Source organism: Cyclopterus lumpus, chromosome 16, assembly GCF_009769545.1.
Source record: "Cyclopterus lumpus isolate fCycLum1 chromosome 16, fCycLum1.pri, whole genome shotgun sequence".
Classification (NCBI taxonomy): Eukaryota; Metazoa; Chordata; class Actinopteri; order Perciformes; family Cyclopteridae; genus Cyclopterus; species Cyclopterus lumpus.
In genome coordinates this window covers 4,657,493-4,684,153 of record NC_046981.1, presented here as the reverse complement: position 1 = coordinate 4,684,153, position 26,661 = coordinate 4,657,493, and the positions used below count along the sequence as shown (strand labels likewise).

Below are 26,661 nucleotides of genomic sequence, written 5' to 3'. Positions count from 1 at the left end.
TTTTTTTTCTTTTTTTTTCTTTTTATATCAGTGTGTGTGTCAATAAAAATAGGCCAAAGCCGTGTATTCATCGCGAGCGTCTCAGAGTAGGAGGTGTGGATAGAGAATTTACTGACGAAGGCACGGTTTCCCAAAAGAATGACTCTGAAAGTAAAAAGGAGCAGCAGCGTGTTGCACAAGACAACACGCTTCATCCGACCGCGTCTTTGCATCTCGATTCGCCGCTTAAATAAACTTGTGGGAAACCCGGCCGGCTCGAGGTTCTGTGTGCTGTAGCTCTCTCAACTTTGTCTCCTCATAAAAACCTTAAACGACTAATCAAGGTGCTCCTACTTTGAGATTCTTGACATTTACAGGCTCACGGCTGGGGTTATTTCACACCAAATTTGGTTCGTGTGGGACACAAACAGACTGTAAAAATAGTGGAAATAGATAAGAGCCCAGGTTAAATAGATGGATGAGGCCCACGTGACCGATATGCTGACAGGTACAGTTTGCCGTGACTAGACTCGACTCGTCAGCAATAACTCTCGTACTTAAACAACATTTCTGTCAAAGACAAATTCATAGCACACATCTTGATGATAAACCTAAATGTTAACTATATATCTTGTGAAGAAAATATACTCTGTTGCCTGTCAGAGAGCCTGAACCGTAACAATAAAAAGGCGCGGCATTCCCAAATGGCAGTTGGAAAAAAAAAAAAATGGTCCTGCACTTCAGTAATTAAATCCCTGGCCATACATTTCATCAGTAGGAGGTTGCATCCAATTACGAGGTATAATTGAGCGTATAACTTTGAAGAAACTACAGGAAAGACACTATTCAAAGAGAGGCAGTTTCTTCTCTACCTCCTCATCTCCACTCACACGCTCCACTGCCTGGAAAATAGACTCTAAAGATTAGATTGACTGACTCACAGTTGAGAGGCTTCTCACCTCCGAAAGAAGAAAATTACAATGATTGTAAGACTAAGACAACCAAAACATGTTCTAGCTCTGGGCTTTTCTTTCAAAAGCAAAAAAAAAAAGGTTTTAAAAATTGTCATTTGGCATTGTGAAGTAACCCCTTTTTATTCATACTACAGAGCATAACATACTCTATTTCATCTCTGTGCCAGAGGCTTTCTCATTCATAAAGCCAACACTCACTGAGTGTAAAGAACACTTATCTTCACCGAACTACAGGAAGATCCGGAAAGGTGTGGGACCTCCCCTTCCTCCCTCTTTAATCTTTTACCTTTTTGTCTACGATCGCTTGCAACTGCCGTAAAGTGTTGCTAAAAGTGTGCTTTATATTTCTGAGCAATTCGTTGTCTTTGATGTATGCCATCAGAAACAAGAAAAATATAAACATGTCCGTATATATATATTAATGTTAAGCAAAAAAGGAGAAGTTGTATTCTCCCTCTATATATGTGTGTGTGTGTGTCTCTCCCTCCAGCTGTTCTTCTCACATACTCAGTAGACATCAAACCATGGTGCAGATGGTGTTGAGATTGGGGTCAAAGCGGACCACTTTCCCCTCAGCGGCTTTAGTGTTTGTGTTGTACATTGGATTCTCAAAAGTGGCCTGTCCATTGTTGTTCTCGTGGACAGAACATCCTGTGAACTGGGCTTTATCTGTTTTCCTGGAGAGAAAAGAAAGAAAGAAGGAGGTTGCATATTAGTTGAGAGACAGCGTCCAAATTATCTCCCCTCCTTCCAATCCAATAAACATGTCTCCAAATGAGGCAGAATGTTAATTGATGTTGAAAGATCAGTCAGAGGAGCCCTCTGCCCGTTGACTGGTAACTAACATAATGTGTGGGGAGAATTTGCATCTCGCCTGTATTTACTAATTAAATCAAGTAAAAAAAACACCCGTCTGGACACAGCGCATCCACAAATACATCCATCACATATCAACGTTGAAGGCGTCCCCATTAAAAATGCCTGACGTATGCTTGCCGCGCAATGAGGTTTCCGGAGGCAACCGGTTGACTAATGTTGCATCATGCTTTGAAGCCTCTCGCGAGGAAGCCATTGTATCGCTGCAGTAAAGCAGGCTCTGGAAGTAGGCCACAGTGTGCCGTCTCCCTCGCCTGGCTGTGCATTTCCTTTGGCTGCAACTGTACAAACGTCGTCATAAAATCGGGCTTTCTAAAACTTTTTTTTCAGCATCCGCTGTAAATAACTTTCAGGCTCGACGTGGGACGCGGACTCGTGAAAAAACGTGGTACTTTTCTTCTCATTTTGGAATCGACTACAGGAGCTACTACCTTTGGGTTTTAAGCTAGTACGCCGATACAAATATCCTGCTTGATCTACTTAATAAAATCGAGGCAACTTTTTGCACACATTTATTGCATAGGATAAGCAAAGCTGTTTTTTGTATGAATTACTTAATTTTTTGTATGCAACAAATCAATTTTCCATTTTTAAGTCTATATAATTTGTGAAGTCCAGTCAACTTAATTTTGAAAGTCAATTCAATGAAAATGTACAAGCAAATTTTGAATTAACTTACAAAATTAAGTTAGATATACATTAAAAGAAGAATGTGTTGGGTACAAAACATTGAGTAATTAATACAAAAAACAGCTTTGCTTCTAATAATAATAATAATAATAATAATCTATAATAATTTTATGCGAAAAGTTGCCTCGATTTGGTTAAGTAAGATATTTGTTAGTGAAATATCACATCACCAAGTTGTTACATGTTATAATACCTTATGCAAAGACGCCAGTGTGCACTACGTACCGCTGCTTGTAGAGATAAAATCCGAGGCCCGCGAAGATGAGGGCAAAGAAAGGCACGAGGATCGCTACGGCAACAGAACTGCTGTTGGTGGAGCCGGTGGTCTCAGGGTCCGTGAGAGTGACGTTCTCTCTCACACTCAAACCTGCAAGAAAATCAAATATTATGGAAGGAAAACAGAATATAGTCATAACACTGAATGCGTGAATGAATGAACGTATAACATATATAGATTTTTTTGTTTGAATGGCAAAAACACTGAAGAAACAACATGGAATCATAGAAAGATACGTATCTGCTGGTGACGATGAAGATGATGAGGATGAGGATGATCACAATGATGGCACGTCGGAGACGCAGCAGCCAGTTTATAGACGCCATAATGATCTGACTGATAATGATCAGGGCGACTGTGATAATCTTGTTGAAGACAATTATGAGACGATGACAACAGAAATGTGGAGCACAAAGAAATGAAGGACAATGATGTGGAAGGGAGTGATCTAGTCTCTGCTGGAGGACTGTGGCAATACGTGGGTGTATGTATGTATGTATGTGTGTATGTGTGTATGTATGTGTGTGTGTATGTATTATGGAGCTTTATTGTTTTAAAAAAGAGGTGTTACTAGTCCAGACTTTTAAAATGTAACAACATGTGTCCCCTTCCCATTTGTAAAATGTGTTTAACATATTTTGTTACATAATATTTAGATTGAATAATATAAACATAATTATAGAAGTCCATTTGCCTTTATCTAGTATTCACAAAGATCTCTTTTTATGGTCTCCAAGCTGTGCCGAAAGATTAGACGACTGAGTTTGCATCCAAAATGCTGTCACAACTTTCATATAATATATATAATTACTGTGTATATAATTTGAGTTTCCACATCAGACTTTTTTTTAAAAACTCAGAAACTTTGCCCCTTCAGAGAGATGAAAGTGAAAATCGCCTTCTTGCAACATTCATTCACAACAATCGGGACACACTGTGGAGTGGAGAGGGGGTCTAAATATCATCTATATCTTTGAGATGTTATTGTGTAAATGAAAGCTGAATGGCAATGAGACCCAGTGCAGTTGAGAAGACACATACCGAGTCTCTGTAGTCCAAACTGTCCGAAGTCTTTACCCTGTATGAAGCCTTGGAACACATAGCTGCCACCCTCCGGCTCAGCTGAAACCTAGTAGAAAAAAAAGGGTTTAGCTTCAATTGCATTAATAAAATCGGATTTTTTTCTAAAGAGAGAGCGTCGCATCCATTCCACACCGCATCAAAAAAAGTCGCACACACATTCTGTCATGAAACATTCAAAAATAACACCTTTTGTTTTTGTAAACCCCGCTTTGGAAGCTGCGCGGCGTGCTATCAATAGCTCAGCGGCGTGCAGTCAGCTGTCACGCGTTCCTATTAAGTGGACCTTGAAGTTTATTTTAGAAGAGGATTTTCAATTCCACAAACGAAAGCCGTCGTCGTTCCGGGTCCCTCAGGTGTCGGGGGTGCGTGTCTGAGCTCGTTCGGCAAATCGTCAGTATGGGAACGCTATAAAGGCTCGTACGGAGCCACCTGGCTCATCTGATGTACAGCCAATGCAAATACTGCATATGGAAGCCAATATCCGCCAATAAACCAGGAAATTACTACGCTGCTTGTTATCACAGTTACTTCTCACGTATTGGCATTCTTCTTCCATTTGTTGGTACGGTAAGTAGGATGAGAAATATAATAATATTGAATAAACATGGACTCGATTCAGTCCAAGAAAGGCGCGTTTTTGGCTCCCAAGTCGTTACAGCCCCATTAATAATCGAACAAAATGACCCAAAGGACAGTCACAGCTCTTGGTTATTTTTTTCAAAAGATGACTGGCAAGCTTCACATCGCTGTGTGCACTCACAAATCCGTCCATTGCCCAGGTCTCGTCGGTAATCCTGCTCAAGGAGCTGTGGGCCAGCGCTCTCATCTGGTACAGCAGGAGCATTAGCCGCGCCTCCCGGCGCTTGTACACTCCTACAAGGTAGAAAGAAAAGAGGCAGTATGAGAATTCATGTGCATAAGGAGATGAGGCATTACAAGTGCGGGGGAAATGATAAAAGTAGAAACTAAAAAGAAGCAGAGGGAACATAAAGCAAACAGTATGAAAAGTTCAGCTGAGGGAGGAGACGAGCGACTCTTGAGTGAGAAGTAAGTCAGTCAGCACAGACTAATACATCCGTCTTTAGAGCCAATAGTTCATTTGCACTCTCATGCATGAGATCATTTGGCGATTGACTGATTGACAAGAGGCACCCTCAAAATAAATGGAAGTGACACACAGAGGTAGTGAGAGGAGGAGAGGAAGCGGAGCACGTATGATTTATAAATGACTCACCAGAGAGCAGGAACTCCATGCTGCTGTCGGTTAAAGTTACGTTGACTTTCCCCGTCGTGGCGTTAAAGCTCGTGACCGTCAAAGACACGGGCTGCTTCTGGCCTTTGTAGTCGTAGGAACCCTTCCACACGAAATCAGAGGCAAAGACGTTGTCGGGAACTTCAGGATAGAGGAATAAAACTCATTAAATAAAATGACGTCAAATGATCTTTTTCCTGGGAAAAAAGTCAAATCAATATTAGGTTTTTAATGCGCGCTGAATACTTCCACCCACGGTGCAAAATGGTAATTAGACATGCATTGGAATCAACACATCAAACAGCCGATAACAGTCTTTTCCTTCAATTTGAATACCATCATGTTCATTATATGCTTTAACAACCCCAATTAATGTTAATTAAATACATTATGAAAGAGATAACTCTGGACTCACTCTGTGAACTCTGCAAAAGTTTTTTAATAGTTTCGAAACCGATTCAACTTTTTGGAGAAATTTTACAGCGCAGTCGTTATCTACTGAAAATTATTTACAAGGAATAATGAGTCAATTATCCTCGCAGAGAGCCGACTGCTTGTAGTTAATAACAGGAACTAAACCTAATAAGTCAGAATAATTATTGTTGGCAAAAAAAGAATGCCATGCAACATTATTTTACTACAACTGATGCTGCTAATAGCTCATTAATGTGTATGATGCCGACTACGCAAATGTAACATGTAGTTCTATAAAGGATATAATACTGCTGGCTCTCTTTCACAGCACAGCTTCACCTTCCTGGGTAACTCTGAATGATTTACCTGGAACATTGCCTGAATGCGCTGTCCCTGTGGGTCTTAAGTATATGGTAAAGACTTATGGATTTTTTTATTGCCATACAATGTTATTGAAACTCAGAGCAGATTTAGTGCTTTTTGAATATCGACATCATAAATACAGAATAATACCTCTACCGGTTACATTGATGTATTATGGTTTAGTCGGCAAGTTGTTACCTTGTAAATGTTTCTAATAAATGTCCAAGACAAATTACATCGTATGTATAAAGTAGATACTTCACATATTTATGCCAATTAATCTCTGAATCAATGCATATGCAACTGCAAAAAAGAGCATGCTATGGTCACAATACAAACAATCCACACCAGGTTCTATGCTAGTAAATGTCCTAATATGTTAAGAATCTAAAAACTACTAATGAAGATGGAAACAGATCCCAATTCAAAACTCACCATATATTTTAGGGCTTGGCGTCCCTGGCACGGCTTTGACAGTTTTCTCATGTGATTTGGAACCGACTGCAGAAGAACATAAATATGCATTTCACATAGATGAACACAGCAGGGGGATGTTGGAAAAGTAAACACTGCTCGACTGCAACATGCGGCCTACGTTTAACTCTTCATCACTTTGGGAAGATGTCTGGAAGCTCCCCCTTCACACAAACATTTACACATCAACTCACTGTTAGAAACTTCAGGTTGAAAAAGAACCAGAATTAGCATTTTTATAATTATGACACGGCGCTTTTACAGAAACAGAAAATGTCTCGTTATGTTTGACTAGCGTCTTATTTGACTTTGCCATCAGTGAGCTGCGGCGCAAATGTCACATCGGATGAACTGTGAAGATGCTCAGCCTGTACACAAGTACAGTGTGCACCCCGCCCCTCCACAATACACCTCCCCGTCTCCATCAACTGCCCTCGCAGACCTCCGCCAACCACGCACCTCTGCACACAGGCACCTTGCCAGTCCAGCTGCCGTCGGAGCGGCAGACACGGTGCTCCGAACCCCCAGAGAGGAAATAACCTGACTGACAGGTGTACACCAGGGTGTAACCGTAGGAGGGAAGGTCTAGACCCAGGACGTCAGCGTTGGCCGGGCTCCTCGGCTGCTTGCAGGAGTGAGCTGGAGAGCAGGCAGAGGGCAGACGCTTGTTAGTACACACAGGACTCACACACACATACAAATGATGAAGCCAGATGCACACAGTCACACACACACACACACACACACAGGCCAATGCACACACTGGTGCACACGCTGACATGTAGAGATAAACGGGAAGATAATTAGGCACTCGATTTGGGGAGGGAGTGAGAGAGTGAGAGAGAGAGGTCTAGAAGAAGAAAAAAAAAAAGAGGATAAAAAAAAGATAGCACACACATTTTTACAATTTAATTGAGTCCAGGGAGCTATTAGGGAGGATATTGATACTTTAATATATCTAGTTTCTTTTCTGATATGAATATGGACACTTGTGACAGAAGCTGATACACAATTTTAATTTTTTAACCTGCAAAATGTACTAAGCTCAAATTAAGCTAAAAACAGTAACCGTGTGACTCGTTAGTGATTCAACCATAGCCTTGGTTTGCAAAACACGAGAAGCAGTACAACAGGAAGGTCTGGCTGGCTCATTATTATTCAACAACAGCTGAAAAAAAAAACAACCTTTGGAGTTGTTTTTGTGTTTTCTTGAACTAATCAACATGTTCAAGGGCGAGACGAAGCTCATCAGTGTCCTTGCACAGCAATGCTGAAGAGAATGTTGTCAATCTCTGGAGTATTTTCCATTACCAGCATGTGCATATAGGTTGCAAAGTCACAGACACGTGTGGACAAAGGAAGGAGACTGACGTCTGAAATAAGAGGACAATAGGAGGCGAGTAAGTGGAGCCCACGTCCTGGAAGTCAGACCCATCTAACCAGTGGCTCTGTGACAGACTAAAAAATAAGTGTCTGTCTTGTTGGGACTGGAGTTTTTTAATAAGACCGCAAATCCATTTGGCTTTCTCAGCCTATTAAATAATTCCGTCTCAAAAAGCAGGAAGGTGCCGATTTAGGATAGCGTTAAAAAGCTTTGTTTTTAACAAACTAGGGACAAAAACTGTTAATGCTGTGTTGCAAAAAACACTCGCTCTTATAGACCACACGACATTTGTATTCTGCCATGAGTGGGTTGAGAATATTTAAATTTTAAATTGTTTTTTTTCAACAAACTCACTTAAAAAAAACCTATGCAAATCACACCACACCACCAAAAAACACTGAGGGGTCGAACATTCAGGTGAAAATAACGAATACGTTGCCAGCTGCCGAATGGGAGGCAGCTGCGAGTGAGTCACGACACCAAATCGGTCCTTCATGGTCGTCTTAATGACATCTGGGGCAATTGGGCGTGGACGGGACGCCTGGACGAAAGTGTCTCCGCTTTAAGAAAGACAAGGAGGCAGCAGGAAATCCCTCTTGTTGGATATTACTTTTGCTGGCGTTTGATACGGTGAGAATACGTGTGTGTGTGTGTGTGTCTGAAGGCTCTCCATAGTTACACAGGTGCATCAAAGCAGTGTTCACCAAATCCAGGAGAATACTTTCTCTTATTCAGAGAGCTACACGGGCGATAACAATTTAGTGCACGTGAAGAAAGCACAAGGACAAGTGTAGAGGTCACCCGGAGGTGACCATCTAATGGGGTATTTATTTACAATGCCAGAGAGAAGAGACACGGCATTCACACTGTTGGCTGTAGATATTAACTACGGCGACGTGAATAATTAAATACAGACACCCTTCTTGCCCGTCTCTGTAATCGCACGTCCAGGGTGGCTGTGACCCGCCGGACACCGACGAGACTCACAAGTCCGATGAACTGCTGCGTCCAACGCGCGTGTGCTGTGCCACGTTTACTTCCTCTTCAAAACGGCACGCGAGGGCATCAATAGACACTTACGCCGCGCAATGTTCTTAGTTCAAAGTCGTTATCTCTGATAGAGACTGAGTGCGTTAGTTAAGAGACACAAACGGACGGATGGAGGCAGACGCAGAGTCAGCGCTGCTGATGGAGTTTCGGTTCGAGCCCCAGAAGGCCGGCTACAGGCAGCAACGGCAGTCCGCCGTCGAGAGGACAAATTCGTGCTGTGTATCTTATAAGCAACGATATCAATCTGATAGAAAGGTAACGTGCTTAAGATCCAGTGACGCTCAACTCTGACTCGTGTCCATTGCATCTATTACATCACTGTGTCGATAATCCTCCCCAAATTGTTGCTTCTGCCAGCGGCGCGAGATTGGTTGGCTCCACTTTGAAATCCATTTAAGTGGCTTCACAGTAACCGAAGGGCATTTCATCACAGAGAAAGGTATTTTAGAGGATTTATGACCGGTTTGGACCGAGGGTCAACACAGTGTGTCGGACCCATACAAAAGCACTCATCCTTAAATACATAACCACAGCTTTCCCCCCACTGTATTATGGGGTAGACAGCCCTCTGGGTCTGCATGTCCACCCTCAGGGCTGCACGAGTGAAAAATGAGTTACAAAAATAATGCTAGACATCAATGGACTAAAATGAATGCATTGTGTTATATTAAAGCAGGATAACTCAGTGACCTTTTGCTTTGTGTTTTTGGCCCTCCAATGATGTGATAACTATAATATTAAATCAATCCACAATAACAATTGTAATTAAGCTATCTGGAGGGCTATTCAATGACGCAGCATTTCAGTGAGACTTTACAGATGTAACCGTCATGCTGCCAGAGTAGCATTAAGTTACACGTGTGCAGACCCGTACAATAATGATGGCTTCTTTTCCCAAATAATACATTTATTTATACACCAGACCAGCAATTTGAAAAGTTATCAAGGTCTTTTAATGACATCATTATGAAAACACAGCCAAAGAGCATCCACTGTGTGTTTCTGACCTTGCAAAAAGGTCAAGGGTAAAATAACTTGAACAAGTCAGGGTGCAACTTATCAATTGTCACCACTTATACATTTATTTATATGACATTGAGGTTACAGTTTTCCTCGCACACACGCAATACATTTGAGAAATGATTCATAAAAAGAATGGGTTGCTACCGTCAGAGACACATTTCTCTATTTTAATTCCGGTAGTAACATTGACGGGACGAGGGCAGAGGAAAATCAATACATTTTTCAAGCCATCACAGGCAATGGACCAGAGCCAGCGAGCGGCTCCTGAAATGCTGCAACCTCAGCAAAGACAGACAAAACTGCACCTGCTGAATGGAGCGAGTCAGGAGAGCACGATGCCTTTGAATGAGATCGGTTCTCAAGACGGACATTTTAGTGGCTGGCTTTGCAAAAATCCAAAAAAATAAGATATAATGTGTTGTTTTATATTTACCGCTGTGGAAGTAAATGTGGCTGCTGGGACACTCCAAAAAAAGGTTGACAAGAGGAACCGCCCGGAGGCCGTTCCCCGGGGTTCAACGTACCACCAAATTAAATCAAATTCAAAAGTATGCACGAGCATCCTCAAATGTCAGCTCTAAATCTTACATGTTTTCTAAATTATAAATACAACCAAAGTTGCTAAATTTATTATAAAACCAATACACGTTCTAGAAAATAATCCACTAGATGCTGTTTGGAGATGAATCCACTTTTGTTTGCCTGATGATTAAATTCATGTTTACTTTATGTCAACATGCATCCTTCATGTATCAGTTCATGGCCAATGTGGCATCCACTGACCCTAAGTTGACAACTCTGATTATCATGTTTAGACATGGAGAGTTAAATATCAACACTTTTTAAATACGAGTACAGAATCAAGCAATGACCTCCTGACCTCAGCAGTAGAATGATCAGATTATATTTAGCCCATAGAGAGATATAGATATAGAGAGAGAGATAGAGAGATAAAGATAGAGAGATATAGATGTATAGATAGAGAGATATAGAGATAGATGTAGATATATAGATAGAGATAGAGAGCTATAGATATATAGATAGAGATAGAGAGATATAGATATATAGATAGAGAGATATATAGAGACAGAGAGATATAGAGATATAGAGAGATATATAGATAGCGATATAGAGAGAGATATAGATGAGAGATATAGATAAGAGATATAGAGAGATAGATACTTTATTCATCCCCAGGGGGAAATTTGTTTGTAGCAGCAGCAAACAAGGTTACAATATATACAATACAATAAAATAACCCAAGCTGCAAAAATAATTTTATAATAAAAAAACTGCAAAGTATATACAGTTTATATAAATGAGTATAAAGTATATAAAGTGAAAGCGGTGGGAGGGTTATTGATGTTGATTCAATTTGAGGAGGATCTGGCCAGAGGTGACTTATTATACAGTCCCGTATGATACAGCGATGCACTGGGTATAAGTCATTTATCTGCATTCAGATATTTCTCACTTTGCCAGAGCGGGTGTTCATTTTCTGGTTATGACGACATTTGTAAGTGCCAGTTCAAGGATTTTTGCTGGTGCTTTAACTGTAATTAAGTTGGCTTACGCTCCTGTGACTGCTCTTATATTCTAAGGGATCCGTCGCAGCGCTGGCAATAAATGCCATTAGGAGCCAGAGGATGAGCAACCTCCTGAATCATCCCTCAGTGAGCGGGCTTGATGGGGTCACCAGTTTGAAGATACAGGTGAAGAAGAAAAAGCTGTGGAGCTGTCAGTTAACAGAAGGCTAGACAGAAGAGTTTTTTTTTTTTTCCTTTTCTCCAGTCAGCTGTGAAACATTAATAAAAAAAAATAATAAAAAAACACCATGAATGACAAGAAGGCTATGAAAGTGAGACGTTTCATGTTCTGCCGTGAACATGATTTATTATAGCCAATACAAAAGAGCATATATTAATTTTTTTTAATAGCAAATGTGTATTAAGCAAACGGCATGCGTCGACACACAATCGCATGCATGCATCCCATTCGTTTCAATGAGGGGAGACTAAACATCAGAAACACCGCGGCATCAACACGTTTCCACGGCACCAGAAGCTACAGCCTCCAGAACGACCATAAAGCCGAATCAACATCTTTCTAAAACAGTTTAACACCGAACATGATAACCCTCGTGACAGAAGGACTTAATGAAGTGCTCGCGTATTAAGACTGTATTAGTTTCAGCTAGGTGTATCTAATTATCTGGCAGCCAAGTGTTTTCACATTAAAAGAGCCCCCTTGCACATATTCAAGGATTCACAATCCCTCTAAAACATCACACACACACACACACACACACACACACACACACACACACACACACACACACACACACACACACACACACACACACACACACACACACACACACACACACACACACACACACACACACCCACACACACACACACACACACACACACACACACACACACACACACACACACACACACACACACACACACACACACACACACACACACACACACACACACACACACACACAGAGAGAGAGAGAGAGAGCGCCTTGCTGCATAGTAGATCAGTTAGAGAATGACGGGTGTGTATTACGATGTTTCTGCTCCCTCAGCACAAATGTCTCTGGATCACATGTTGGGATAGTTATGAAATCCAGATTACAAAATATATTTTGAATCCCCTCATCATCACACAGCTGCAAGTGTTTACATTGTAAGTGGAAGACAAAAAGACAGGGAGAGGGATATGAAGATGTCGTGATAGCGTGAGAAACAAGCACTCACGGATGCAGCTCGGCTGGATGCCGGTCCAGGTGAGATCTGGCAAACAGAGGCGGGTGGTGGAGCCCTGCAGAAGGTGTCCCTGTTGGCACTGGAAGTCGACTCTGCTGCCCACCTGGCCACAAACAGACAGCGCACAAAGTGGAGAGAGTCAATACACTGATGCAAATGCCAATAGGCTCCCAGCATCACGTCTAAAGAGCTCAGGAAAAATACTGCACACTCAAGTTTTTTTTTTTTTTTTTTCCTGCCTTTTTCTAATGATCATCTGTAGTGTGTGGAGGCAGATGGAGACGATTCCTTGAGGCGATGGCCCATGTTTGTGTTTACAACTGATGGAAAAAATATTTTTTTTCTTCTTTCTTGCATTAAAATTATGACAAAGGACACGACTGACATACTTCATACAGTATGCGTACTGTAAGACAATCATCTCAATAAGTTACTTATCGTCAGCCCAGTCGACCATTTCAAAAACAGCGTCTACACAGGACTCTCTCAGTCCACTGGTGTCAAGATATTGGTAACGTTGTCCTGTAATGCAGAACAATGCACGAGTGCAGCCATTACAAGCAGCGATCCAAATCATGAGCTGCTTCTGCTTTCATGTGGGACACATTTCCAGATATTCTGCTGGATGTTGTGGGGAAATAGTTTGCACTTAACTTGCAAGTGACACTCTAAAAGCAACAGGGAGGAAATAAAATGAAATACACTGGCAGAAAGCATCCCAAGGGAGCTACTGAGCACACGCCAATGGTCATGATGTCGTTGTGGTGGTGGGTTGGGGGGGAGGGGGGGGTGTCTGCGGCTATGATGCATTTTAGCATTGCTCGTTCTACACGGTCGGTCAAGCCGCGTTAAGTGCACGTTACTATCGATCTGGACCAAGCCTGTACACATTCACAGCGGTGGGTTTTCTTCAGTGCCTCCACCTGGGATGGACACACGCATCAACGCTTCATCCTTGCACCCACATAACATCATCCAAAAAAGGTATAAAAGATGATTCGACATGGAACATCCATTGGAAACTGCCCATTTGAAAGAGGACATGCGGCATGTTGCTTCTTGTTCATCTACCTCAACAAGGCTGCTTCAAAAAAGTGATCACGTGGAAGTTGAATTAAGAGCGTATAGTGGACTCTTGTTGTGCTCGTTGAATACTCAACATCTATTTTTATGCATACACCTGCCTCCAACTAGAAATGTAACGCTCCTTTTTTTGATAGAAAGTCACCTCAGAGTTAAAGAGCATACGTTTATAAAATGTATGCATTCGCTCAGTTTACCTTAAAGCCTGTTGTGTAATTCATGAAGCCGTGCTCAGGCGTCCCTGGATTTTCACAGGTGGTTCTCGTGGGCTCTGGAACAAGAAATCACTTTCACGATGAGCCAGTGGAATTGCAAGAGAGCAAAAAATGTGAATATGACAGAGGGGCAATCATCGATAATGACGAAGCAATTTCGCTCCGGTGTACCATGTACCGGTGGACAATTACTGAAGTGGCGTGGCAACATGAGCACAGCGTGACATCTTTCGTCTCTCTGACTAGGACTTCCTCGGCTTCAGGAATATAGACTTCTCTTAATCATTGGCGAGACGAGATTAAAATTAAGACTTCTTACATCTTGTACGTTTGATTCCACCACAGTTGTTATTTCACTGTACATATTAATATGCTCACATCTTGCTTGTAGAAAAGTCAAATTCTGGCACAACGGAATTCCACGAATGAAATTAAAATAGCAAATCCCCCAAAACACAAGCATTACACCCCAGTCCTAACTTTGTGCATTAGCTGACTCAAAACACAGGCTAATATAAATCACACAGTACCTATACATCGTGGCTGAGATCCGCTCCAGGTGCCGTCCTCTTGGCACATGCGTGCGGTCGACCCCACCAGTAAATGTGGGGCGCTGCAGCTAAACATCACCTCGGACTTGAAGATGAAACTGCGCCCTTCTCTCCGTCCTCTGGCAGGCATACCAGGGTCTCCACAGAACTTGGCTGCGGAAGCAGAAATGTGGAATATTGCTGATGAAATGAGCAGAGGGCCAACAAATCCAACGCAGATGTTAACGCATTTTCCTGCAAGTATTCCTCCAACGGTGAACCCCACCTCCCCCTGTCTGGTTCACGTAGGTGCCCTACTCCTCTTTCCCATGTTTTACAATTCAAACAGTCATCTCTTTCTAACCTACCCAGAGGAACACTGCAGCAGATAGTCAATTGAAGGATGCATTGGGTAAACTATTCAGCATTTAATTCACATATAATAAAGCAATGTGGGATGCTGCTGTACCCACAAGATCCTGAGGAGGAGTGCCTTCAGTGGTTTCCACTGTTGCCGCGAGATTTGCTTTCTTTTTATTACACCGCATTTATTCGAGTAGCTGACCGTAACAAGAATATTGTCTTTTTGTATGATTTGGAAAGTCTTCATGGACTGATTCATTATGCTTGTAAACACAAACGTCTCTGGCCATTTTCTCGTTGCACGTGGGCAGATGCATCGGCGCCTTTGTCTCGGGATGAAACGGCTCAACATTTTCTTTTCGACCCACCGTTCTGTTGAGCTCTTACAGTAGGTATGTGAATATTCATCTTGGCAGCAAAATGGGAGTGAAGGAGGTCATGGCACTCAATTTTAGATCAAAAATAATTAGCATGTGAAATATTAATCTCTCTGACAGGGCCCTGAGGTTAACACAACTAGAGCCATCTGCTGCCGCTGTTGCTCCCGAGCCTCTGGTATGATATCGCCTTCATAATGGGACTCTCGCCACAGCCTCAGCAGATGAAGCCGTTGGATTATCACTGCTGCTCCTTCAGTTTATTGCTTATAGACGTCCAACGACATTGACTGGAATAATTTAGGATGAGTGGCTTTGATGGGGATGTACGTCAGTCATTTTAATGTCTGCAAATGCATCTTTCTATCCATGGGAGGTTCAGAAAAGGCTGAGTGTGAGCTGAGAGCAGGGGCGAGGACGAGAGTCACAGCACTCAGTCACGCAGCCAGAGTGCTGTGGGATCAAGCCAATAATAAGGCAGACTGCTTCTCTAGACCCGACATGTGCTGCTGCGTGGAGGTCTGGAGACAGAGATAAGTTCTCTCTTGCTCCCTTCCTATAAGTCCAACAGGGGCTTCTCCCACAGCCAGAAACCTGACATAGATATCTAGTAAAAAGAAAATTAGATTAGAATCCAGCGCCCGTGCAGGAATGGCTGAATACAGCCATTACTGCAAATACTGTTATCTCGGGAACAAATCCTTGTATTCAGAGACGAATCTTCCCCAAGAAGAGCTGCTACTGCAGCTCCCATCGTAAAAACGATGTATTGTGAGTCCCACCCATCGCCCGATAGTTTGACTGTGTTTGATAGGCCAACAAATAAAGATGCAATTGTCTGCCTGGATCTTAAAAGATAAATGTCCCTATTCAAGCAAAAAAAATGTTTTGGAGGGTTGACAATACAGGCCAAACAGGTGACATGCACATCAGTCACAAGCTTCAAGCTGCAGGGAAATAATGTGCCGTTTTATGGATGTATAAGAGAAATGGCTGCAGGCCAAACCAAGCACAGCATATTTAATGTGTGTGTGTGTGTGTGTGTGTGTGGAGGAGTGAGTCTCTCTCTCTATATCTCTCTCTCAGCGTCTCCTGTTCCTTGATGAATTATCAATGCTTTGAAGTAATCAGTATGCAGAGGCCAGATTCAAAGTTGGGATCACAGTCTCCTCTCTGCAGACACATGAGCGAACATTCTCAGACACTGAATGTTGCCACTTGCTCTCATATATCTTTCCCCGTGTGTTGGAATAGGGAACATGAATAAGACTCTTAATCCCGTTTGGCTGCAAGTGCCAACAGAAGTGCCCATTTTAAGAAATGCAGATGGGTTTATGCTGCGGATGCATGCCATCTTCTGCAGTTTTGCTGAGCTGTATTTAAACTAGAAGTGCTGAGTATGAATTGCAATTATATTTCTAAAGTATACAGCAGTGCAAACCTGCTATATGTCTAAAGATCAGCAAGTGACTGTGGCTGTTGAATTATTTTTGCACCAAAACTGAATCTGCTGCAGATGATCCAGCCATAAGGAATCTGATTATTCCTCCCACTCAGCTCATGATTTTGTTGGTATATATCCTCAATCTACAAGACAGACAGTCTAATGCATTGAGTAATGCTCGGGGTATATCTTTATAGTTGCATCCAATACACACAGATATGAAAACAATTACTAGCCTGTGGGCATATATACGGCCGACCCATGACGAATGTTTGTGTTTATAAAGTAATGCAGAGTATGTGCTGTAATGGTGGGCCCTGTGACTACATTTTAAGCATTGACACCAATTAAGGATTTACTCCTGAAGGATGACTTCACGATTCATAGAGACCAGCACCTGGGAGCGCAGTAGCTACTGCTGTGCTGACATTTTAATACATAGATAATAGCCTTTTCTGCACCGAATATCATCACCACTTTCTTCCCTGTTGTCCCCATTTTCCAGACTCATTTATTGGCCTTAGTAAACCAGAGTGATTTATCACGCAGCCTTGCTTTCACTTCGAGTACCCTAGCATGAGGCTAGCTATAACAGCCAAGTTCTTTACAGTAGCCGGTTATTGATCACACTGAATAGTGTACGGCGCTCAATTTGGGTCAATTTTTTTTTTTTTACGCAGCATCGGAACCTGTATTGTAGGTTGTAAATAATGGAGCTATTAAATGTAATTACTACATCAAAAAACAATACTCGACTGGGGCGCATTAAACAACGGCACTGCATCACGGACCATAAAGGCTACTCGCTCACATTGCTGCGAGAGGCTGTTTTTTTTTTGTTTTTTTTTTAGGGGTGCCGATGTGGAACATTGATTGGTGCTTGTTGAGGGACGACACTGCTCATCATAATTGCGGTAGACAGCAAGTAGAAATTATACATTTACCAAGCAGAAGCACCTTTTCCATTTTGTGTCCAGGTGACTTGTTTCAAACCACAGACATACCGATGCACTTCAATAAAACAGGCAGTGGATCACTTAGTAGCGCTAAAGCCCATATATGGTCATGACACGTGAATCCTTTACAGGTCCTCTACAGTTAAGCAGGATATCAATCAGACAGCATATTGACTTTACAATAATTACAATAAAAAGGACAGCAATGTTGCCATTTGGAAGAGCAAATGGCTGCAGTAGGTACTGCATGGCTACACACACACTAGCAGTCAGCTGCACAACTCTCACCTAAAGTCAGCAATCAACCAAGTGTAGTTACAGTCTGCATAATTATATGATGCAGCATCATAGCAGAGATTGCCTGCAAAATAAGGCTGCAATAATCAAGCAAAAATGCTGCAAAATGCAGCACTTCAGCAGTAAAATGACAGCCTATATTCACCAGTTAAAGTGGAGATGTTTATAGTGCAGCACAGCTGTAAGAAGAAAAACAACAACAACGCATCTTTCAGCACTTGAGTGATGCGCATGAATATTGTTGGGTGTCATTTGCTTTTTTTTTTTTATTTCGCGTAATCCATCAACATTCAGAGAAAAACATGTGCATGTACTTTACCCTTCTTGATATTTGATTTCAGACCGATTGATACATCGCCAGAATCATCGTGATGCATTCCAGGGGTTAATATTCTGCTTGCAAAGATGATTGATGGTCTTCGTATAATAAAAAGCATTCGACACCGCATGTGTGGTTCCACTGAGATAAGCATCAACATTATACTTTGACTGAGGGTGTTTTTAGGATTATGTATAACTCACTGCTCATGAAATTAAAAAAAAAAAACATTAACGTTGCAAGAATAATAATCTCTATTCTGCATGTCGCTTTTTTATATATATTTGTGTAGTAGTTCAGTTTTTCCATCAAGGCCCTGATGTTAAGACCCATGACTTAAATTTCATTAACTAGAGAAGCAAAGTGGTGGAATAGGCTTAATACGAATGGACTGAATATATGAAGAGTAAAATAATATGCAGGTATATACATATTACCAGATATATTTGTTGTTTATATTTATTCAATGTATTTTACCTCTCAGTGTTCCATGTTTTCCACAAAGTCAATGCAGTGGAAACACTGGTAATTTCACAGTCAAATACATGGTAGAATTGTATATTTCTAGAAGGAAGGCAACATGATGCCAGATATTACTTGTTAAAGTTTAAAAAGGGGAATCGAGAGAAAAGATCCAAGTTAGACCACTGTGCAAATTACCACGCAACAGAAATACCACCGAGATCATCTCAGTTCAAACATCCTCTATAATTATCAGAATCAAGTCCAAAATGGTGACTCACGCAAGCACTGAGGCAGGTCTCCGCTTCACGTCCCATTCCCCGTGCAGGTGAGCACGGCAGGGAAGGACAGCTCGTAGCCAGGTAGACAGCTGTAGCTCACGCTGGTTCCCCATTCCAGGACTGAGCCCTCCAGCAGGCCGTTGGGTACGGGTTTGAGGAGGCGGGACACGTCACCACTGGGGGGGGGGGGGGGGGGGGGGATAGTGAGGACACAGTCACAGTCAAGATCAGCTTATGGGAGTCAAAGTAGGTCCAGTCAAGTTGGAGTCAAGACCAGGATCCAAAAGGGAGCTTAAAGCACAGCAAGACACACATCAGAGCAAATAATTGCTTTACGACGCAAACATGAAGGAGTCGGCGTGGAGGGTACAAGTTAAACCCGTGTGGTAGTTTTGGGTACTGTGCATATACTGTTACTGTGTTAAGAAGCTCTCTCTTAACAGTCACACCAAAACTATCTGCTCTGGTCATTTACAATCCTGGACACAAGAATGAAGGAGCAGAAAATATCCTTAAAAAAGTTGTAAAAATTGTATCACCTTGTGGTTCCATGCTTCAACAGGTTGTGTTTCAGTTTACTTCCATTGCGGTCCGATGTGTCATAACTTCAGGATTTTATCCTGGTAGACATTTGTGTGCAATTGTCATAATTAGCTCATGAAAACAACAAAACATGTTTTGTCAGGTCACAGTGACCATCATAATCTAAATGTTAAAAAGGGACACACACACACACATTGATGGCAGAGACAATGCACGCTTCCATCTGCCCATCATAATTTTAATCTTAGATTAGCACTTCAGTGGCACTGATAGCATTTTGTAGTTGGTTTTCTTGAAGAAATTGTACTTTCTTGATTATTGTTGTTCGGAGTTTGTAATCATAGTTAAAAGCACTCATTGCAAGTCGCTTGAATAAAAACCGTCAGCCACACACACACACACACACAGAGCCATCAAAAATAATGGCGCTTGGTACAATTGAAACTAAAACTGCAGCAATTTGATGCAACTCGAGTATACCAGACAACGCTAAAGCTTGGAGATAATTATGAGGATTTACAGGGATGTGGCGATATTCTGGGTCTTTTCATTTCTAATCAACATTTTTAATAAATGGAGGTGGTTGGTGAGAGGGGGCAGTGGTGTTAAAATGTGTTAAACATTTTTAATGAACACCGCTTTTTATTAATATAAATTGTCACTTACGCATTTTTATCTTCCCCATTTTAAATCCACAATGATCAAATGCACAGATGGACTAATCACTGCTTCCTTTAAGACTAAACGGGATTGAAGTTAGCTTCTTCATGGAGGATAAACATCCAAATGGTTTGTCAAATTGCTTTATTGCGCCACATGCTTCAAATTATCGTGCTATTTTACAGGCAATGCACGTGGCACGAATTCACCACAATGTGGATTATGACTGAATGAAAACAGAGAAACTATCCGTGTTTTGACTGGTCTGTCGTTTCCGTTTGGGGTATACTAAATCAAAAATCAATTCGGGACATCGTGTGGCTGCGTAAGCCGTACACTTTCTGTTCAACAAATGTAATAAATGAATGCATAATAAAGCTCGGAGTTTGTTCTGACACACTCGGAGATGAACCCGTGGGGATGCAGATGGGATATGGGTTTTAGGGATGTGAATAAATTATAGCAGTTGTTTTAAACCATTACTATCCTCCCTGTACGCCCATCATTTCCCCCAATTCTCTCTCACGCATGCCGAAACACTTGAACAAAGATCTGCAGTCTCACAACGGTCTGTTTACTTTTCAAATCCAGTTACTTAAGACCGTTTAGTATTTTGGCAGAACAACAAAAAATGTATTTACATGACACCATACTGATGCAGCCATGTGGACCATGAAGACCAGACCCAGAACCTCACTAGAAAGACTGAGCAAAGGCCGGTTGGACGAGCTGCCAACTGACCAATGGACACTTCCATGACGGCCTTCTTCCCACCTACAATAAGCTTAAAGCACATGACCTTTTCTTTTCCAGAGGACACAACCCACATCTCAACGACAGTTTTCACTGTTCTTAAATTGAAGATATATTGATATACTGAAAACGCCATTGCCAAAAGGCAATCATTTTCTTTATTAAATTAAAATGGACTAATTATGATGAGGAAAAACTCATTTGGACCTTGTGTCTCAATATTAAATATGAAATAGCTGGCAGAATGAACAGATAAGAGTACTGCATGGTGGCTTCCTTTCATACACACCAGATTCCAGTTGAATTTATTTTATTTGCACACATCAGAAAGCTTCGGTTCATCCGTTAAAAAAGGTACACTAATCTAATGAATAGGCGTCTTATGATATAATTAATATAAAAGGTGGCCACATGATGGACAATTTTCTTGCCAACTTTTTTGACAACAACTTACAGTAAATGTGGAGCAAGCCACTGTGGAATATTCACAGATTCTCCCCAAGGTGGAACCATCTTTTGTTCTTGGTTGGCAAGTGGATCCAAAAAGATTTCCATATGGACATGTTGCAGCAGTACACAGTATATATGCTTTAGATGTATGCTATATTTGGAAAGATATTGAGGCCAAGATTAATCCTAAATAAAAGCTGGAGACAAAACCATACTGATGTTGCAATCTGTTTTGTTTTGGTAAAGTAATTTTCTTTTTCAAGTTCTCAAGAAGGAACAAGTTCACTTGAAATCGTTTCTCTTTGATGTTAATGAATTAGTAAAGTGTGCCTTCAATTAGGGATTTCCATGTTGTTGCTTTGGAGCCCTAGAATAAACTTCATTCGGAAATACCTCTCTAAAATGCCCAGCTGGATGTTGTAAAGTATAAAGTTGGTTTGGGTGTGTGTGTGTGCGTCTCCTCACAGTGTGTGTCTGTGCGAAAGAAAAGACGGATGGATGTGTGAACACACACACACACACACACACATGTGCAAGTAGGCAAATTACACTGATTAGAGGGGTAGGCCCACTAATCCCATAAACACTGCAGCATAAATTACTTTGAATAAATGAAAAAATAAAATACAAAAAAAAAAAGGGAAGGCATGGGTGGCAGGCAGAACTGAATGGGAAGTGGAGAGAGTGTCCCCATTTTCCTAAGTAGTTCTAAGCAGCATTAGTGCTTCTTAGCTGAACACGCCAAACCTGGGATTCAAACCGAATCCTTGCCGGGCGAGGCTTACGATGTGTCATCGGCAGTGTGTTTATGCACGCCACACACAAATGGCGTGGCCGTCACTGACGCATACACATTATGTATAAAGTTATGCACAGAGTCGGCACACGTAAAACCTCTTTGTCTCTTTCAGGAGGCAAATTCTCTCCCTCCCCTCACCCTTTTGTTCTCTCGTTCTTTGCCCCTCCCTCCCTGGAATATCGGCTCATATCCTTGCGGGCACATCATTCAAATCTACGACAAGATGACGGATGCCCTACATCATGACAATTTCAAACGGCTCGCCCCGCCTGGACCCGCTGCACCTTCAACTTGAACCCAATCATGCAAAAGAAAAAGAGAAAATAAGGCAACCGATCTTATTGGAAGAGGCAGTTTCGGAAGCAAGGAGAGAAAATAGATATTCTCTCCGTCCTTTTCTAAGACCTCGTGCTGCGTAGGCTGTCAGCGAGAGATGATAAAAAAGCCGTGATTACCAGCAAGCTGTTGTATTGCTCGTCCTAGATAGTCTTAGAAAGAGACCAAAGGAGATAAAGTGAGCAGCGGCAAGGAGAGAAAAAAATAAAAGCTCAAAACATCTGAACCGCTTCTTAATACCCCCAAACACACACAGAGTAAATCACAAAAATTAATACAGCGCGCACACACACACACACACACTGCGTAATTGAACTACTCCCTCTTGCCCTTCTTTAAATGTATTTACCCCATGGGAGACACTCGTACTGCAGGAGAAGTGAGAGCAGCGGCTCGCTGACTCGTGCATGCAGGTCAATAGGAGCTGATCTGTGCCTTCGTATGCACGGGAGAGACACTTGTGTGCTCAAAATGCCGCCTCGTGATTGTGTGCATGCCTGGTGCGAGTTTGTGTGTGCGATGAGGACGGCGAGTTACGCTCCTCTCCACGACGCCCCCCCATCAAGCGCAGCGGTATCGGGGCTGAGTGCCTGAGCTGTTTGCGGTAGCTGTCAAGGATTAGCGCTTGGAGGTTAAGAGCTTCACACACTTCTTTTTCTTCTTTTACACACGTGCGTGCACATATACACCCGTGCTTTGTCTCCCTCCCTCCCAAGTTTAAAACTGCCGAGGGTAACAGCTGTGCGACCACGGATCCATCAGCCTCAACATACCGCAGAACAGGGAGCATCAATAATGCAACGCACCCATGAAATATTACAAATAAGTGTCAGTTTGGATGTTGTAAACATCGAGGCAAGGTCCTTGGGGAGAGCCTGAGGAGGGCAAGAAGAGTGCGGCTTAAAACCACAGCTCCCTACGAGTTGAGCCCGAGAAAACTTGACGACACAGACTACCTCGGGTCAATAACGGCCTGCTATACACTATGTACGGTACCTATATACAGTAGTAGAACAAAAACAACCCCTGAACCCTCATTGCCTTTCAAAGTTTGGAGTCAGATTTTTCGTGTATTTCTCCCGCCTGTTCATGCGTCCTTACCCGTTTCTCAAGAGGCCAGTTCAACACCAGCTTTTTCTCTCTGAAAGCGATACATCAGCCCGGGAAACAGTTCCTTAGCAACAGTAAGTCACCATTTGCCTGGTAGGCTCTTTCCCTTTTCTGGTGTACTTTTAAACTGTTTGCTGCACCAGTTAATCCTCCCTGCAATACCTTACTTTTGGCTTTCGATGGCAGACGTGCTAATCTATGGCTCCGCCTCGAGCGTCATAAATCACGGAGTGATGTAGTGCTGATGGGTGTACAACAACCAAGGTCACTCCTAGTGGATTTTTTTTTAACTTTGATGTTAATCAAGCCCAGAGAGTGCACTCATAAGAGGGAGGAAAGCCCGTGATTAACTATCGGAGCGCAATTACAGGGATCCCAGTTGTGATGAAGAGGACTTGTTAGCCATCCATCATCAGGTGTCAGAGGAAGTTTTTGGCCTCGGCTCCGAGCCATCACAGTGCAACTACTGTAAATGCCGGCGTGGGTGAAACTGACCGTGTCCAGGATAGAGTGCTCGAAAAATGTATTTGACATTTTCATCTTTTTTTTTGCCTGATATCCAACTGAGAGACTCCGTCTGTGGACTCGGCAAAATATAGTAGTACTTTTTTTTTTTTTTGAATTTTAGAAAAACAAATTTTAAAAAATGTGCGTGTAGTGTTCATGTGGATGTGTGCAATTCGATACTTAAACAAATATAAATTTGCCTGCATATGCATTTGAAGGCGTGCATGTGTGTGTGTGTGTGTGTCCGTCTGTAGTCATTCAACCTGATGCAGTGTGGCACCGACGCCATCAGCACACTGAAGTGAACGATACGACACCATTGACCACACGGGACGTTCTGTGTCACCCTTGCTTGATAATCTCATTAGATCTCCGGCTGTAAGCATGTACTTCATATCGTACGCGACAGTGTGCTAGCGTGCCAAGGTTGTCCCAGCACGGTCTGACGGTTATCAAGGTTGACCCGTCTACTGCGGCGAGCGGGCAACTACTGCATTTGTGGGCGACGCTTACCTCGGCATGCTGGCAGGGTGCCACTCCAGGTGCCGTTGTTGGTGCAGGTCCTCGTGACAGCGTTGTCCGCTCCGATCATCACGTATCCCAGCTGACACGTGAACGTCACGTTCTGCCCCACTGCGACGTCCTCGCCAAACCTGAGCCCGTTCGCTGGAACACCGGGGTCGCCACAGGTGATCACTGGAGTCAAACGTAAAGGAAGTTGCATCAGAAATCATCCTAAATGGGGTTGTTGAATAATTATTAAAACACACTGAACTTCAATATGAAACGTTGTAATTTAAAAAAACTGAGAGGGGAACCCTGCTTCCCCCCCCCTCCCCTAGATTTTCTATTTTTAGCCTTCTCTTGTTAAATTGGTGTTTTCATACATTTGTGCCATCCGGGCATAACCGTGCACTTTGTTGTTTTTGTTCATTTGCTACAGGGAAAAATGTTGGCCGGTGATTAATATTGACCATCTCTGCCACATAGTTGGCTCGCAGGTTTTGACCGTCTGTGCCAAGCACAGCAACAAATGGTGCAAACTCCCCCCACCCCCCCCCCACCCCCCCCATTCCTTCAGCAGCAGTTCTTACTCATTACCGTGATGATGTGCTGAACAGCACATGGTGAAACACAATGAGGTTAAAGCTACAAGGAACTCAGCATAATGTAAGTGTGTCACCAAATACAGAAGGTGTTAATTGTGTGTTCGTCAGCAACTGAGTGGTAATTAGATGTTGCACTCATGTGGTTTGAAGGGTTCTCAACAGTTGCAAATAGCTTTCAGTAAGTTTTTTTAATTTTTTTTAGAACCCCTCGCTCAAACAACTCTGAAATCACAGAACTGTCTTCTTGAGTTGCTGTGAAGCTATAAACATGGTAATCTTTCCCATCTCGACAATCCATCCCATGACTGTGGCAATAGTGCATTGTATGGACACATGGTTACTGTGATTGACACGATAAAATTATCAAAATAAAGACTGTTCATGGACTCTCTTTAAGCTTTGCGACAATGCATTTGGTAGATGATGTAATGGGTTACGGAGGTTAGTGGTTTGGAGAATTCATTTTAACACATAAAGAAACATTTATTTAAACTTCTAAATCTCCAGTTATGGGGGAAATAATGGTTTCCAATGGACAATGTGTCGACATGTACATAGATTCACTGGCCACTGAAGGTTGGATGGCGTACAAAAGCACAACAGTTGTTGTGTAGCTACATTGTGTTTGTTGTGCATGATGCTATCAAGGTAATCACAATAAATCATCGCGCATTAACGGCTCCATGCAGCTCAAATTAGTTGCAGGGATATAAAAATAACTAAACCAAATGATTTTTCAAGACTTCACTTTATGGTGTTCGGTTATGAGAAGTTGACGATACAGCTGAATCCAGATCAGTTCATAATCAAGCAATGACAGCATCAGACAGCATCGGTTGTGTTGTTGACGTGCCTTTTATGTACATAAAGTTCACCACTATGATTGTATCATTTTGACATTTTTTGATTTGATTTTATCCAATGAATGTGATTGAATGTGTGATTTTTGTTCAGTCTCTTTCCATAAGCCTATTCTTGGCTCCTTCTCATGGCGTGATTAGTCCCAAAGAAAAACAGATGGCAGAGTGTTGGCCCACTACATTGTCAGGTCTTAACCTCATGCTATCTTTTGATTGCTTTTTTTCAAAGCCCTTGTTTAATACTGCAGCCCTAATTTGTGCCTACTTATTACAAAAATGTGTTCGCCTTAGTGTAAGATGCGAGTTTGATTGCATACGGCTGTACCTGCTTACGCCCCCCCTCCCTTAAATTAGTTCCCGTTTTTGATTGTGTTCGGTTCAACACTTGCTGGGTGAGACCAACTTTGAGGGTGGGATCTTCCCTTTTGCCACCAACAGAGGTGTGGAGTTGATGGCGGTTCCCCCGATGGCTCCAACCATCAATCTAGTCCTCGATGCATCTACAACGGCATGCAGCTGCAACACTGACGGGTAAGTGACGTGCAGAAAGTCTAAAGAAATGGATGGCTAACCGTTTAGCCTTGACGT

The 26,661-nt window shown here is 42.3% G+C and overlaps 1 protein-coding gene across 1 annotated transcript in view; it reads right to left on the bottom strand.

The window, feature by feature from the left end:
* Positions 1 to 1,470: 1,470 nt before the first annotated feature.
* Positions 1,471 to 26,661, bottom strand: part of LOC117745212 (CUB and sushi domain-containing protein 3-like) — a 185,303-nt gene continuing 160,112 nt past the window's right edge. Inside the window, 13 exon segments of the mRNA XM_034553370.1 lie at positions 1,471 to 1,630; positions 2,745 to 2,886; positions 3,838 to 3,925; positions 4,640 to 4,752; positions 5,114 to 5,272; positions 6,344 to 6,409; positions 6,842 to 7,021; positions 12,611 to 12,722; positions 13,900 to 13,973; positions 14,448 to 14,621; positions 18,947 to 19,100; positions 19,103 to 19,122; positions 24,618 to 24,800. Of these exon segments, the coding sequence (XP_034409261.1) occupies positions 1,471 to 1,630; positions 2,745 to 2,886; positions 3,838 to 3,925; positions 4,640 to 4,752; positions 5,114 to 5,272; positions 6,344 to 6,409; positions 6,842 to 7,021; positions 12,611 to 12,722; positions 13,900 to 13,973; positions 14,448 to 14,621; positions 18,947 to 19,100; positions 19,103 to 19,122; positions 24,618 to 24,800 (1,625 nt within the window).